Source organism: Gavialis gangeticus, unplaced genomic scaffold (genome assembly GCF_001723915.1).
Source record: "Gavialis gangeticus isolate Ggan-Ray unplaced genomic scaffold, GavGan_comp1, whole genome shotgun sequence".
NCBI lineage: Eukaryota > Metazoa > Chordata > Crocodylia > Gavialidae > Gavialis > Gavialis gangeticus.
In genome coordinates this window covers 64,669,437-64,686,280 of record NW_017728995.1, presented here as the reverse complement: position 1 = coordinate 64,686,280, position 16,844 = coordinate 64,669,437, and the positions used below count along the sequence as shown (strand labels likewise).

The following is a 16,844-nucleotide window of genomic DNA, read 5'->3' as shown; positions in this document are numbered from 1 at the left end:
GGGATCGGGAGGGCTCGTGGCAGAGCCCCCCACACAGCATGGGGCAGTGGGGGGCAGGTGGGATTGCCCCCCCTCCTGGCAGCACCCAGTGAGTCCAGGGTTTGTTTTTTCCAAAGTGCTGGGAGCTGGGGCGGGCGGGGGATGGGCCTGTCCGATTCAGAGATGCAGCAGCAGCCAAATCTCTGAATCAGATTTGGCCGAATCGATTTGGGACAGTGATTCGAATCACCAAATCGAATCACTGTCCCCTGAATTGATCAAATCCAAAGCAAACACTAGCCACTTTGCACAGGTCTACTGGAAACAAGCCAGGGGAAACATAACAGTATAGATGATGCCAACAGAGAACCTTGCACAGGTGGAAGGATGGTGAGATTCCCTATTTTGTCAGCTAGGTTGTCAAAGCAAAGTGTTCACACCTACATGGCCAATTCTGCTGTTCCTATGCCTGTTGGAACTACATCAGGCAGAAAAATGCTTCCCAGGCTTTAGAAGGTGGGAAGGAGATGTAACAGTTTGTTACTTAGAGCGGGAAGAGGAAAGAGGCAATACATACAACTCCAGTGGCAAATGCTATCTTGCAATCCCAGAAACTGCAGTACAATGCAAACATTTTAAAGTAATTTTCTAGGAGTAATTTAAATAACAGAATTGTTATTGTGGTAAAGAAGGGCAAGATTCAAGCCTGGGAAATGTGATGTACCCAGGTAAAGCTCACACAAGACGAGTATACTCCAATACTTACATTTATTAGCATGAATTCAGCCAAAACAGGGATTGTGGGACTTTTTACTGATAACCTTCTGAGTAGCACAAGTCCACTTGCAGGTTGTACTCTACAGGACGCTTTGAACCAGGATTGCTCTCACCTCAACATGCCATTGCTTTCCCAAAGCATTGACTACACGTCCCTCAATGGGCCTGCGACAGGCTCCACAGATTGGGATTCCCATCTTGTCATGACAGGGCAGGCAGTAGAGTTCCCCTTTTAGTTCCCTGGCCTCAGCAGTCAGCTCCTTCCTATAAACACACATGCATATCCTTGAAACAATACAAATGACCCAGATCCCAGCCAACCATTTTTTCCCCGATTAAACCTGATAGTTACATGAGCTTCTCCTCAGACTTAAGTATCTCTACGCTGAAGCTGTAGAAGGAGGAACCTCAAAGAAAATGTTTGTGCTTTGGCACTATTATATTCTAAATGCAGATGTGGTGAATTCTGTTAGTAAAATACTGTCACTGGCAAGCCATTTGGTGGGATGTTGGTTTCTGTCCTTTACGGACACAAAACACGTAGACAATCATGTCTTAATGAGACTACATACCCCAGCTGAAACATAATCTTATACATATACCTTTTATCCACAAGCACCAAGCTATTCTGAACAGCATGGAAATAGCTATGTCTAAATACAATTATTTTTGTAGTGACGACTGGGTCTTTGAGGCCAACTACTTGCAATGTACCACTTTCATACCCAGTAGAAAGTGGTGCCAATTAAGCAATGCATAGAACAAAGTGAAAGCTACAGAACTGAACAGAAGAACTCCAGTTCTTCTAGCTTATTGATTCCATCTCTTTTGATCTTTCATACAGAACTTCTCATTGGTGTAATAACTTAAAGACTACAAAGTTTAGTTTGAACACTGGAATCCAAAGAAAGACCACCCTAATATGCACAGGCTTCATTCCCCTTGTTTGTTGGTAGCATGAAGGAGGTGAGAACATACCCACAGTGGGTGCAGTTGAAGTGATCTGGATGGTAAGAATCATTTCTGTACATCAGAGGCTGTTCATCAATTATGAGGTGGCACTTCTGACAGATGTACTTGCCTAGTCCCTTGGCTTTCTCACGATTATGGCATGGCCTGCACAGGTGCCTGTATGAGCATCAGAAAGAAAAGGAAGCATTAGTTGGTTGGTTCTTCCAATTAGTTGGGATTGGGCTGTTATCGTGCTGATTAGGTTATGGTTTTTGCAACTAAAGTTTTACTATTTTAACTTTCTATTCTACAACATAAGCTTTAAAGCTTCACCTGATCATATTAGTGCTAACCAGGCCCTCAGAGAGCCTTGCAACTATCCTATAGAGGCATAGCAGGGTACTGCAGTGTTGATGACTGGAGAGCAGTGGGGGGAATAAAACAGAGAGCCCCAGCTCCCTCTGCACTCTGATGGTAGCTGCTCCTGCAGCCGAGAAGAAAAATCACCAGACACCAGCTGAATCAGGGGGCAGCACAATGTATGCCCTCCACCCCAACATCTGCCATAAAAGCCAGGCAGCTGTGCACCCAGTAGAATGGCATCTATTTAGCTTCCCCCACCCTACAAACACTAGCGGGTGAGGAATGGCAAAAATCCCAGGGGGCACCATTCTGCATGACCCCTCTACCAATGCAAAACTGGGGCCACAGCAAAAATGCCCAAAGAGGCTTCTGGTAACTCTTCTGAGCCAGCACCTGGGGCAAATGCCCCACTCACCCTCCCTCTAGTTATGCTACTGCTGTCTTGAAAGGGGCAGTTACACAACTAGGTATTTTTTAGTCCTCCTGCGCTTCTTTATGGGCATCCATTGCAGGGAAGAGCCTAGACTATTTTTTTAACATGCCCTGATCATATGAAACAGGCTTACAGCAGACCACTGATGACACCTAAATCACGGTGTATGAAATTCTGCTTTTGTATGGAGGAGTAAAAATGCATTGGGATCTATAGATATGTTTGTGTTGGTGTATATCCACACGTATAGCCCTCTGAATGTCTTATTAGAGTTTTTTTCTGATGGTACTCCTTCAAGGCACATCATTACACTTCCCCTATCCTGGTCAGATCATCAGTCCTCAATAGCTGAGACAGATATCATTTGAATCATGGCTCCTCCACCCAAAGCAGAAGGATAAGCAAAGGAATATGTTTTTCCATGTTCCAAATCTACAAGTTCCTTAATATGTTTCAGGCTGCATTACAAGCAGAAACCCTAAACAGGCACACAGCTGAAGTTTCTGTCACTGAAGTATATGACAAAGGGATGAAAGATATTGTTGTAGAAGCTGGCTGTTCATAGAAGAATCAAAAGATGGGAAGCAGCTGGATCAGCCAGCTTCAGGCCTTATGTTTAGAATCTTAGGTGGGATGATCTTTCATTTAGGTCACTTGTAATCTGTCCCTCCAAACATAGAGCAGTTTGCTTGAGATGAAACTTTGACAGACTGAACACATAGCAGGCAACCTGGAGAAGGATGTGTGAATATTTTCACACCACAGTAAAAGCAGACATACCTGCTTAACTCCTCTCAACTATAATCATATACAAATCTGTGATCATGATTGAGAAGCCTTCTTCCAAAAAGCCAATGGCAAGAAAAAGTGAAAAAGGAATGATTGTATGATGGAGAGGGTCAGGAGGTCTGGGTACTATTCCAGACTCTCTCACAGACCTCTTATATGGCCTCAAGTACAAGACACCTAACCATAGACTTGCTATGTACAAAACAGGGATAAGAATACAACCCTGTATCACTTGTGCATTGTTGTGAGGCATCACACTGTTACAGTACCCAGAAGGAAGATGCCTATATCAGTGCAAAGTATTATTATTCTTTCACTTTGAGTCTTCTCTTCTGTGTTAGCCTCTCTCCAGGGCTGGAGCTCCTGGTCCTCCCAGACAGAGCCAGAGTCCCCAGAAAAAGCAGACAGCGCCCCATTATAAAGGAAGCATGCAGCTGCGCTCATCCCAGGATAAAGGCATCAATTTTATTCAGCACTGTCAAATGGAGACTAATTATACAGGGCAGGACATTGGGACCCTGCAGCAAGTGTCCTGAAAGAGACCCCTCTCATTCAGCTGAATAAGAGGCCTTCAAGCCCTTTGCACTGATAAACCATTATCAACCCCTCCCCATTCACAAACCCTCTCTGCTGTCCCATAGACCCTCCTCTATTGCAAGCAAAGTAGAATCTTGGAATGGCAGAGCTGTTGCTATAGCAGCCGCCCCTCTCACCCCCACTCCCACCATTACAGAATTATTCCATTCTGAAATGTCCTGTTGTGTCTATTAATACCAGACTCCCTCCCTGCACAATGCCCCTCTCCACCCCTCTAAAAATCACAGAACTCCAAAGAGTCCCTGCAAAGGGCTGGGGGTTCAGATGGAGACTTTAATAAGTAGAACAAACACACTGAAATATTCATAAATATAACAGCAGCAGCAGCAGCAGCTCCCCCCTTCCAAAGGCTCAGCTGGAAAGAAGACAGCCTTTCACTGCAAGCGTGTTGTCTCCTCTCCCCGCTGTTACATGAGTGAGCTGATAATGCACTATCAGAGCTAGCAGGACACTATATAGAGGGGCTTGCTCTGCAACCTTTACTAAGCCTGCAATTGTTGGCTTCTTCTGGCTCGCCTCATTGTTTCCATCTATGCAGCTTCTCCTTGGCTTGCTGGCTTCAGAAGGCGCTCCTAGAGATTTTCTTCAAAAGGACTTTTTCCTCCACACTAGGACTGCACCATCCAAAAGGTAAGAGAATTGGCTTCAGTTGAAAGAATAATAGAGCAGCTTTCCCAAACACTTTAAGCTGTTGTGGCTAAGCTAGTGTGGGTGGAAGAAGCAACAGAGGCTGACACATGTAGTGTAAAGGTCAGACTAAACACAGAAAACATTTTTAGAAAAAAAAAAAGACTGATCAGAATGCAATTCTTAGTAGCCTCTCTCCCCCAATTAGAATAAACTTCCCACACTTCTCTATTAAGTCCCCATCCCCGTGAGCCCTACACATAGACAGAGACAGACAGACAGACTGACAGACATCATGAATGTCACTTCTTGATGTTATTAATTTCCCTCACGCATGAAGCACTCTCATCCAGAAGGGATTCAGCCTAGAATGATCTGACACAGGAGACTTGTTTCATCCAGAGTTGGTTTATTTTCAGGGAAAGACAAGACCCTCCTGTTGGACAAAGCATGCTCCCATGATCATTTAAAAGGGGAAAAAAATTACAAGCAGAATCTATGCTACAGAAATGATTAGGAAAGAGCAGAAAAATCTGTAGGACATGAAAAGTCTCATTATGTATTCCTAATTTCCCCAGGAACTGCTTAGACTGCACAACAAAGGACATTAAGCAAAACAGCAAGCTGGACAGATAAGATTCCTTTTTGTGATGAGCTAGCAAATTTTCCTTGGTCTTCATTAAGCTTTGTGTTAATGAACAGGTAGAGAACTTATTAGAACAGTAATTCTACTGTAGTGGTAAAGTATGATAACTATATCCAAAAGCTCATCTGTATAATGAGGGGTAGGAGGGAGAAATTGATGTAAAATATAGCTATGTGAGCACATTTCAAATGAGTCATTATGTCTCTGCTTACAACTCAGCTATGGGAGGCTTGGACTAATGGCTCACTATAGAATAGTGCTCTGTTAGACAATACATACAATCACTAAATATTCACACCACCCCAGCAGCACAATCCAAGTGGAAATTCTGGGCTGGCAAGCCAGATTCTTAGTTATTCTCTCTACAGATTTAGACCTCTTGCACTGTACAGTTTAGCACAAAACACTGACAATAGGTCATCTGGAAAAGCAACAGTGATTTCCAGTTCATTCCGAGCATTCTTGTGTACTATGGTAACAAATAGACTAGGAATGACAGAATTATTCTATTATGTACTAGATAGAAAAAAAACCCTAAAAGGCCAATAAAATTAACTTACATATTTTGAATCAGTAAGTTTTATAAAATAATTAACAGCTGACTATTTCCTATGGTAATAAGCATAAAGTTATTATCTGATAGCTGCAGTGAAATTTTACCATGAAAACTTTTTACAAATTATAGCTTTGTGGAGTAAGCATTTCAATTCTCAAAGTTGGTTCAACAACTGGCTCTAATGATACATAGACATTTTATCAGCTACTCAAATGCAAAGGACATTTTATTTTTCATGTCAACGAGGACATGCAGTTAAAAAATATATTAAACACCACATTGGTCAAAACTCTGAGTAATTTTAATTTAAAGCCAAAGTGAAAGTGTATATTAAAGAATGTCCTGTTTATCTTCTGCATGGTTTGAAAAGACAAGAAAGAATCACACAAGACAAAATAGGTAACAGCAGCCTTCCCCCATAACTGCTCTAATTTTGAGAGAGAATTTTTGTGGCCCTGGATCCATCAGTGTTTTTATAACTCCTGCAGCTTCAGTCCTCACAGCATTTCCTCATCACAAATTCACTGGACTTCCTGACATCTTTCATTCACTGTCCCTCCCCACAAAGGATCTCATGGTAAAATCCTCACACCAGTAAAGTCACTAGCAGTTCTGCAACTGATGAAATGGGGCAGGATTACATCCCTAGAGGTTTTGTTATTCTAATGTCAAATGATGACAGACAGTTTAGGTTGAATTCCAAAGATCATACCCTTAATCTATCCCTGGAAGTTGGTTCAAACAAATCTGATCATCAGAACTACCCCACGATTTGGTCCAAGGCAATGGCAGCAAGTAAAGGGATAGCCTTATCTGGCTGTAAGATGACCCAACATAAACCTTCTGGACATTTGTCCATTGTTTACCATTTTTAGAAGAAAGTTATAACTGGTTATAAACTAAGCCATTGGCTTGTCTAACTGTTACTATGAATTATCACCCTTCTGCAGACATTTGAGGCAGAACTATTTAACTAAGTGAAATGGCAAAAGAGAGTGTGTGTAGACTCATGCAGAGGGTATTACAAGGAACATCCCAACTTTGTTGAAATAGCTATTTAATAGGTAAGATTTCCCACTTCTCTGGGGTATCATAGGAAAACTATATCCAATCAAATTTCTTTCAGAAAGAATAACAAGTTTAAGCAGGTAATACTAGCTTCTCTCACAGGACAGACCATACAGGTGTTTCACAGAGATGCTAGGGTTTACAGTTTCAAAAGGACAAACAGGAGCACCAGCGAGCATGTGCAGAGTCTGCCAAGTCAGTCTTTGAACATGCACACCCTAGCAGCACACATGCAAAAAAGTACCCAAGAGTGAGCTTCCACTTTATAAGTGTTGTGGGCAATGCAAGAGTGAAGCTGCATGTCCATTTCAACAGTATGCTGACATCTGACAAATGTGGCCCATGGAGCAGCATTCTGCTCAGGATCTGATGTAGGCTCCTCTTACATGCATATTATCTGTCTTAATAAAAAATAAAATAAAACCATGCAGCATTTTGGGAGAGGCAGAAACAAGCACCCTGCAGATCAGTTGCACAATAGGTGCCTGTACTCCTGAACCTTGAATCCTTCTCGTTTCAGCAAAATACTCTGAAGTCAAGCTGCATACGGAGTGAGAGGGACCCACTGTGGTCACATGAAAGAATGTCAGGGTCCTGTTTCCACCCTTTCTCATTTGTATCAACCTTTATCTTTTCTGTCTGAACTAAGCTGACTGGAGGAGTGTGATTCAGAGTACTCCTCTCTAGCTGACATAAGTTATCTCCTGCCCTAAAGGCAAAAGCATCAAAAACAAGGACATTTTCTTGCAATGTTGTTTCAATATTCTGTTTCTGGACTGTTCTTCCTAAGCAATTTCTGTTTCTCCGTGTACAACTCTTTCAGCATTTCTGAGAGAACCTGAGCTCATGGGGAGGCAGGAAGCATTGCCTTTGCTTCAAGTCACTTGCCTGCTGCCATACTACTTCAGGAGGCAGCAAGGCTTTTGATAGGGGCTGTGACTTGTACAACCACCTCACAAGGATTTCTTAGCATCCCAACCAGAAGGGGGATAGAGGAGGAAGCATCTATTGAGGTCTTCACTATCAGCACAAGAAAACAAACAGGGCAAATACTTCAGGAATTGCCAGACTTCTAACATCAAACTGACACTGATGATGGCACAAGTCAAAGAGTCTTACACAATACAGACAATCTTTTTCAGATACTTCTGAAACCCAATTACCCTTGCTGCTGTCTCTGGCTTCTACAATGAATGCCAGCACACTGGTGTTTCCCCTGTGGGCTACACCTCCCTGTCTAATTTTTCCTCTATCTACATCAGCACCCTCTCTTCCTACATCAGCTTCCTTTACTGCGTCTTGGAACAAACTGCAGTATTCTGCAGTAGTGGTTGAACAGTACAATATTATTAACTGAGATAACTCCTTACCGTATTGTGAACTCAGAATACCATTCTGCTGTACAGGACCTTAAGTCACATTCATGAAAAAATGTGGAGAGAGCAACAAAGTGGAAATAAGCAAGTTATGCATAAATCCACTGCAAGTCCTACAGGGAACGACACAATGATCCAAGGTCCCGGTGGGAAGAAAAACAATTTTGAGAACTTTTTCCTCAGTTTCTAGTACATCAGTCATTCATGCAGGTGGGGTTTACCCTTTGTAGAACATGCAGGCAGTTAGGACACATGGATATTTGAGAAACACCAAAATCTACAGCTGTCTGCACACAGGCCTGTACCTCTGTACCTGTTCAATCTCCTGTGAACCTCCCCTTGCTGTGTCAGCAGGGATCTGATGGACCTTTGCTCACATTCACGCTGTCCCTTGCTGGATGCAGCCCCTAAAGTATCGTAATCCAGATTTTCAAAAGCAAAGAGTGATTTGAGAAGCACAAGTCAGAGACATTTCAGAAGTTAAGTTCCCAGGGCATTAGAAAATTGGGTCCCTTTAAACCATCCCAAACTGAGGACCCTACTTGACTGCCCAGAACAAATGGATCACAAGCTTCTTTCTCTTCCAGATGCCAACACAAGTATGAAGACTGTAGAACAACTCTGGAATTTTGAGAAATTAAGCCCCATCAACCATGTCCAGGAACTCTGCCCTTGGAAAAATTTCTGCTTGTCATGGACTCACGAAGACTCCCCCATCATGCCATGCAGAAATAAGCTATGTGCCCTAAATTGAGCTTTCTTATAACAGATATCTGTCTCCAGTGAAAATGCTGGATTAGGAACTCTAATTTTAGTGCAATGATCTGTGTCACACTTAAAAAAACAACAAAAACAACAAACCCTTCCTAACTGCCGATCTAATGCCTGCCTCTATTTGTCCCATTAACTCAAGGCATGTACATTTAGTTATTTTATCACTTACTAGGTCTCCATATAGCTTGGAGATTAAATGTAGTCAGTAATTTCTTCAACTGAAAGTAAAGGGTTGGAAAAAACAACTTTGAAGGAAGGGTTTATAATTAAGATAAGACTGAGTTTATGAGTACTTGACACTTTCCTTTTAAAGTGCTAATATCAAGAAGATGATGACTGGTATTTATTTTCAAGCTCTCTCTCCATTTCCAGGGTATCTTTGTTAAAATATATTTTCTTGTTTCTTTCAGGTTCTTGTATTTCTTTCCAGAGACGTGGTGAGGGATGGATAGCCCAGCAGAGACTTCAAGCCTGCTACTCAATTCTTCCCTGGAAGCTTCAGAGCAATGTGGCAAAGAGACCCACACGGAGAACATCCTTTTTGCAACTTTTTATCTTCTGGATTTCATCCTGGCTCTTGTTGGCAATGCTCTGGCTCTCTGGCTCTTCATCCGGGACCAGAAGTCAGGTACTCCAGCCAACATCTTCCTGATGCATCTTGCTGTTGCTGACCTGTCTTTTGTGCTGATACTTCCCACCCGGGTGGTATACCATTTTTCTGGCAATCACTGGCCATTTGGTGAGATCCCATGCAGACTTACTGGTTTCCTCTTTTATCTCAACATGTATGCCAGCATCTACTTTCTCATGTGCATCAGTGTTGACCGCTTCCTAGCCATTGTGCATCCTGTGAAGTCCATTAAACTCCGCAGGTCACTCTATGCTCACTTAGCATGTGCCTTTCTATGGGCTATAGTTGCTGTTGCAATGGCACCTCTGTTGGTCAGTGTGCAGACAGCCCAGATGAATAATACAACTGTCTGCCTGCAACTTTATAGAGAAAAGGCATCACACCACGCTCTTGTATCCTTGGCAGTGGCATTCACCTTTCCATTTGTTACTACAGTGACCTGCTACTTATTAATCATCCGCAGCCTGAAAAGTGGCAACAGAGTTGAGAAGCACCTGAAGGAAAAAGCCATCAAGATGATCATCATGGTTCTAATGATCTTCCTGGTCTGTTTTGTACCCTATCATGTCAATCGCTACATTTATATTCTCCATTATGATGGCACCAAGACTTCCTGTGAAACTCAGCGAATCCTGGCTCTAAATAACCGTGTCACTTCTTGCCTCACTAGCCTGAATGGTGCCCTTGACCCAGTCATGTATTTCTTTGTAGCTGAGAAGTTTCGTGAAGCCTTATGCAGCTTGTTCTGTGGCAAAAAGGCTGTAATGTTGCCTCAGACTTATGAAGGAAAGACAAATGAGAGCTCACTAAGCGCTAAGTCTGAACTGTGAGCAAGTGAATACATTTGCTTTCACTTTCAGATCCAAGAACCCTTTTTTTCACCCAAACCAGCTAAGAGATTTTTTAGTGTGAAAGCCAACAAAGACAAATGATGCTATACCTAGGGTGAGTCTCCTCCTCCTCAAACTCTGAGAATCAGTTCATCCATTTGAATGTAGCTAAAACGAGCAAAGGCTAATTTCCTAGAAAAGATGTGTTGCATTCTCAGTAAATCGTAAGACATGAAACCAACCAATGTTTGATTACTTCATGGTAGGAGCGGGAAGCAAGAAATTAGTCAAATCCCAATTTCTTCACCTAAAAGACAACACACTTCAGCTGGATTCAAGCAAACACAGACCACACCAAGAAATAAGCCAATTAGCTTCACAGCCCTAAGATATAGCTTCTGATCTTTTCCCTGCACAACCTAGAAACCCTTCTCTGAAATCTAATGTTATTCTCACTGTGGAGGTTTTTTTGAGGTGGCAGAGGGTAAAGCATGCCTAGATCTACTGTGTAGAAATTCACAGAGAGTTTGGAATAGAGTGGATAAGGGATTCCTGTAAAACAGGAAGAAGGAAAAACCTTTGATGGGACCAGCCAGGGGCCAGAATTAAGGGGAGACATCTACAGTTTCCAAACTAAAGTGGTCTAAGATAAAAAAGCCTCATCTGTGCAGAGCATTCGGCCATATACAGTAAAAGAAAAATCACAGTATTATTTCTACTTGTCCTTAGAATGGTGGGCCATGGTCCCATTAGCTGTGTGCACCAACAGGTTTGGCAGCATTTTCTAAACTAGTTTTGTTATACAGTCTTCTATGAATTATTGCTGCCTGAAATGATCACAGTATGATAATGATACCATCACAGAAGAAATTATGAGATGCTGATCAAGAAAACTGCAAATCAAGGGAAGCTTTATTTCCTTTTAGTAAATGCTGAACCTGAAACTCTGAATTTCTGCACAAAAGTTAACCAAGAAGAAAATAGGCAGGTGTGCTGAAGAAGTGTAACACAGCCCACCTTGGAGGAGGCTCAAAGATTTTTAAAGGTATTTTATAATTATTTACATTCTACTTCATATATTTTGGCTCTTCAAACATTTTGTCTGCTACAGATAATTGCTAACCTATGTTAGCTTCACTACCCTCCCTACAATAAACTACTCCCAGTGGAATGAACCCAGAAAGAAAGCAGGCAAGGAAGGGGAGATAATGAAGTACAAGCTGACAGAACAGAAGAACCCACAAGGAACTGTATTATGCCAATCATGTTTCCCTGGAAAGATGGGAACTGCATTAAGACATACAACAGTCCAATCATATTTACACATACTTTTCATGTCATTAGGAGAAACTCCATGCATCTTGCAGAGTTTGGATCCTAAATTACAAAGTCAAACAGCTTTGTATTGTAGTTGATAGTTGCTGGAATCCTGACTGCTTCCTCAGAAGATAGAATCATAGGAAGTTAGGGTTGGAAGGGACCTCAGGAGATCATCTAGTCCAGCCCCCTGCTCAAAGCAGAACCATTCCCAACTAGATCATGCCAGCCACAGCTTTGTCTACCTGGGTTTTGAAGACCTCCAAGGATGGAGCTTCCACTTCTCTGAGTAACCTGTTCTAGTGTTTGACTACCCTCCTAGCAAGAAAATTCTTCTTAATATCTAACCTAAACTTCCCTTGCTGCAACTCGAGACTGTTGCTCCTTGTTGTGTCATCTGCCATGACTGAGATACCCTGAACTGCTCACAGATACTATGCTGACTGGACAAAGGAATAAACCAGGGAGCTGAAAAGAAAAACCAAGGACTTGACTTCCGGAAGGCAGGATGTTGGATTTGTGGAGGACTACTTTACAGAGAAGGAATTACAGAGGTCTCCTTGCTGGACAAGGCGCAGCTGCAACCTGCTCCTTCCATTTCCCAATTTGGTTGCCTCTTAGGCATGACCATTTCCCTTCAATGACTCTTCCAGATCCTGCTGGACAGACATATGAATCCTGAAGCTAGATTAGAATTCTGCAGCATAGTAAGCTACAAGTGCCTAGCTCTGTTCTTACCATGATGTACTTTTGTGCATGTTTCCTGCCTTGTTTATATTTATCTTGTCAATTTTTAAACAAAATTTTCTGGGATGTTTGTTTGTACATTTTCACATCTGTAAAATGAATAATTTCAAACAGCCAGTGAAGACACAGTCTTTAGTGAACACAGATTCCCTCTTAGTATTTTGCTAAGTGCTCAGGAGTCCTGCCTATGGCTGCAGTAGGACAGCTCCCTTTTGTCCTTCACCTGCTACCCAACCCTCTGCACAGAATCCTTCCCTTTGCCCATCAGTCTCCTGCCTCTTCCTGACTCTATCCTGAATCTATTGGTTTCTGTCTTCTGTCTCTCCTTGCATTTTCCTGGATGAGGAAAACCCTAACCTTTTCTTTCCATTTTCTCACTTTTTAACCAATGTCTGGCTCAGAGTTCATTTTATTTCCTTAACAGTACTTCTGCTCTCACATTCACAGTCAACTGTCAGGACCCCAACAGCTCCTGCTCTCCCTTACCTGCCAGCATTCTTCACAAAGCCCAGGTCAGCAAGTGCCACATCACAGAGCTCACAACGGAAGCAATCTGGGTGCCAGTTATTGTTCATTGCCTTGATCACTCGTCCAATAATGAACTCACCTTGGAAAGGAAAATACAGCCCTTAGACACAAGCAAGAACTTTTCAGCAAGAATCCTTCCCCAGCCCATTGCTGTTCCCTTTTAATGTCCCAGGGCCTTGTATACACTGACTCCAAAAACATCATTCCATCCCAGGTGTCCAATATCAAAAACATGGCTTCCTTGTTGCTCACTGCTCAACTTCTGTTTCTGTTCAGAGATCCCCCTCTTCAAAGTGATCCGTGGGTTAGAATTTTTATTACCATAAAGGAATAATCCCTTCCCCCTGACATCCACCAAAGCAAAAAGAGAGGCTGGACAGATTTGCATGTGGATATCTTACCACATTCCCCGCAGCAAGGTGCAAACAGCATCTGGAAATCATGTTCACAATACTTCCGACCTTCAAACTGTAAACAAAACAAAGGAGAGAAAGCCCTGGGTAAATCACAAACTACCCGCAAGAAAAATTAAAATGGTATTATTAGTGTTTGCATGTTTGTAAAGGTCCATAACTCCCCCTCTCAGTTGTTTACTATTTCCTTGAAAAGAAATCCTTAGGAAATGAAACTTTCCATATTTACACTCAGTCCCATACTGACTTTTCATGGAAAGTGGAGTTAAATCAGCAAGGGTATTTTTATGTTAGGCAAAAGATATAGCAGAAAAGACCACCACATACAACCCCACTTTTCCATGATTGGTTATTTCTATGCTTTTATTTTATGTTAACATAATTTAAAAAATAAGCTGTACCACAATCATACCCCAGAAAGATGTACCTCTGTGACCTAATGGTCACTGCCCATTCACCTTTAACAGCGATGTCTGAACTAGCCCTGAAAGATCTTTATGTACTGGCTAGGGAAAGGCACAAAAGCACTGAAGTGATTGAATCTGTAGTGTACTGAATTCGATTCCCACAGTGCCAATAAGAGAGAACGATGTTCACTAAGCATCACCCTCTATCAGATTTAAGGAACAAGTCTGATAACTGTCTGCAGCTTCCCAGATGCAACCACCTCACCTCATAGAAGAGTCCATCTGGGAACTGTCGAAAACACTGAGCGCAGACAAAGCAGTTCTCATGATAAAGCTCCCCATTGCTGTTCACAATCCTCTCTGCAGGATCGAAGCGAGCCTGGCAGCGTTCACACACTGCATTTGCAAGGGCATCCGACATATTACTGGGGGGGAATAAAGGCAAGAATCAGAACACAAGCAATAGCACCGATAGTCATATGGACACGGATACACCACAGATAGTCATATGAACATGGATACACCACATTTGTTAACACCAGGAATTTTCTCCTTAGTTTTGTTTTACTTAAAAAGAAAAATAAAATAATTTCAAAAAAGAAAGATTATTCAGTATTATATATATCATATGTATATGACCTACATATTATATAGCTCTCACCTGAGAACAGGTGAGAGCCATATAATAATTTGCAGACGCATGTGAAGTTTTCATTTATTGGGCACTTCTGATGGCTCCACTTTCCCCTTGCACACCAATCCATGTCCTAACAAATTGCACCAGTCAGACTACAGACACTACAGACGCACTGTGTAAAGTAATGAGGAAAAGCAACACTAAGACACACCTTGCAGAAAATGGTTTGCTTTTCTTTTCCTCAAATATGAACTGTTTCACCCTCTTTCAAAATAAGACAACCTTGCCAGTGAAATGGCAGGAATGGATTCAGTCCAGGTTTTTCATGTATTAAAATGTCACAGCTTTAGAATTCTGTTAGTCCTCATTCCTCTGAAGGGCTGGGAAAGGGAACTAAGAATGAAACAGGAGGGGAAGAGTTCCGGTTTCTTAATGGGAGCAGCTCTGTCTTAAATTCCAGAATGCCTCTAAGTATCATGCTTTAATATTGTGGCATTTTATGCACAGGCAAGTTATTTCATGCCATTCTTAAATTGTTTTAAGGCTCCCCCAAGCTTTGTGTTGCTGGACTGGAAGTACTTTTACAGCTGGATGGATTTAAAGATAATCTCAATATTTTTAAGAATCTCAAACATTTATACAATAGTTTCCCTGGGGTACAAGATGCATGCACAAAATGTGTGAGGAATCAGTTGGTATACACTGCTCAAATCAATACTTGTTCACTACGAGCAACTACACCCCAGGGAATATATGCAGAAAAATTCAAAATTATGAACAGAAAAATTCAAAATTATGCAAAATTAATTACTTTGTTTTTTTGTACAAATTAAACTAAATATAACACTATTTGAACCTTTAGAAATATATGCAGGTACTTTGTATGGTTGGGGGGTGGATGTGTGAAGGTGTGGGGAGGTATGCATAGGGTTCGGGGATGGGTGTGGGGGGGTTGTGAAGAAGTGTGGGTGTATGTGTGTGGGGGGGTTGTAGGTGGGTGTGGGCCCCCCCATACATTTCCCTCCCATGGCGCACAGCCCACACACCATCAGACCAGGCCGGCCCTCCACATGGGGCTCCCAGCACTCCAGCGGGAAGCTGCACACAAAGGCACAGTCACACACCATCGGGCTGGGCAGACTCTGTGCCTTTGCGTGCAGCTTCCCACTAGAGTGCTGGAAGCCCCATGTGGAGACACAGCTGGTCAGCCCGGCTCAATGGCGCACAGCCCATACCCAGCCACAAACCCCACTCACCCACATGCCCACCCACAAACCCCACACCCACCCCTCTGTCCTGCAGACAGGAGCTCCCCTCATCACTTACCCAGCTGTCCAGTCGCATGCGTCTGTGCCTCCATATCATGGAGGTGGAGGCACAGAGCCCACCAAGGTTAAATTATGCAAAATTATGCAATTATGCATGGCCACGCCTTATGTGCAAAATTGCGTGAGCGCATAATTCCCCAGGGTATAATACGCTACCTCCTTTTCTTCCCCACTTTGTGATGTTAGTTCATCATATACTTGGTACATAGCTTAAAGTGAAGGTCATAGTCATGGCAGTCCTGTTTTTCCTCAAAGGCAGGAAGTCAGGCTCTGCAACTGCACTAAACAAATAGATTACTTTTGTTTATATTATTCTACTGTGTCATTTTGCTTTCCATGACTGTTTAAGTAATTAAGCAACTAATCAGCATATCCCAGTAGCAAGCTTCTTATCCTCCGATCAGTCTAGGTCAGTGCTTCCCAAACCTTTCCTCAGCGTGACCCCATTTTTGGCCCCATTTCCTCAGCATGGCTCCTCACTCCCAGCCCACAGCCTTTCACCCCTGCAACCCCATCCACTGATGTTGCAACCCCATTTGGGGGTCGCAACCGACACTTTGGGAACCACTGGTCTATGTGCTCAGAGAAACACATACTGCAGACTGCAACCAACACCCTGCACCTTATGCAGACATTTCCATCCCTACAGAGTAGATGAAAAACGCTACCAAAAAAATTCCCCCTCACATTACTGAAAACACTTACCCTCAGTGGCACTCAACCTCAATTAACAAAGAATCAGAGGAAGGGTACTCTGAAGTGCTCTGGGTTAGATTACAAGGCAGTAGAGGGGAAAGAGACTTAACAGTGGGGGTCTACTACAGACCTCCCAACCAAGGGGAAGAGCTCGACCAGGAATTCTTAGGTCAGCTCACGGAGGTAGTGAAGTCAAAGGATGTGGTAGTCATGGGGGACCTGAACTTCCTGGACATCTGCTGGGAAGAGCAGTCAGCCAGGTCTGACCGCTCACGTAGGTTCTTAGCCAGAATGCAGGACCTCCATCTAACCCAGGAGGTGCACAGCCCCACCAGGGGAGACGCCTTGTTGAACCTGGTGCTGGCCATGGGAGA

General features: G+C 42.8%; 2 protein-coding genes across 2 annotated transcripts in view; one reads left to right on the top strand and one right to left on the bottom strand.

The window, feature by feature from the left end:
- Window positions 1-16,844, bottom strand: part of LIMS2 (LIM zinc finger domain containing 2) — a 46,700-nt gene that overhangs the window by 6,878 nt on the left and 22,978 nt on the right. The window contains exons 2-6 of the mRNA XM_019503729.1: window positions 14,075-14,234; window positions 13,391-13,457; window positions 12,948-13,068; window positions 1,735-1,884; window positions 870-1,020 (exon numbers count right to left, since the gene is read on the bottom strand). Coding sequence (XP_019359274.1) covers window positions 870-1,020; window positions 1,735-1,884; window positions 12,948-13,068; window positions 13,391-13,457; window positions 14,075-14,234 — 649 coding nt within the window. The remainder of the gene's footprint in view (window positions 1-869; window positions 1,021-1,734; window positions 1,885-12,947; window positions 13,069-13,390; window positions 13,458-14,074; window positions 14,235-16,844) is intronic.
- On the top strand, window positions 4,117-11,370 carry GPR17 (G protein-coupled receptor 17). The gene is made up of 2 exons (XM_019503730.1): window positions 4,117-4,519; window positions 9,347-11,370. The coding sequence occupies exon 2, from the start codon at window positions 9,381-9,383 to the stop codon at window positions 10,395-10,397; it is 1,017 nt and encodes a 338-aa protein (XP_019359275.1). The 5' UTR covers window positions 4,117-4,519; window positions 9,347-9,380; the 3' UTR covers window positions 10,398-11,370.

What these genes read in the sequence shown, in the direction of transcription:
- GPR17 (XM_019503730.1), top strand. Translation starts at nt 9,381, where the DNA reads ATGGATAGCCCAGCAGAGACTTCAAGCCTGCTACTCAATTCTTCCCTG.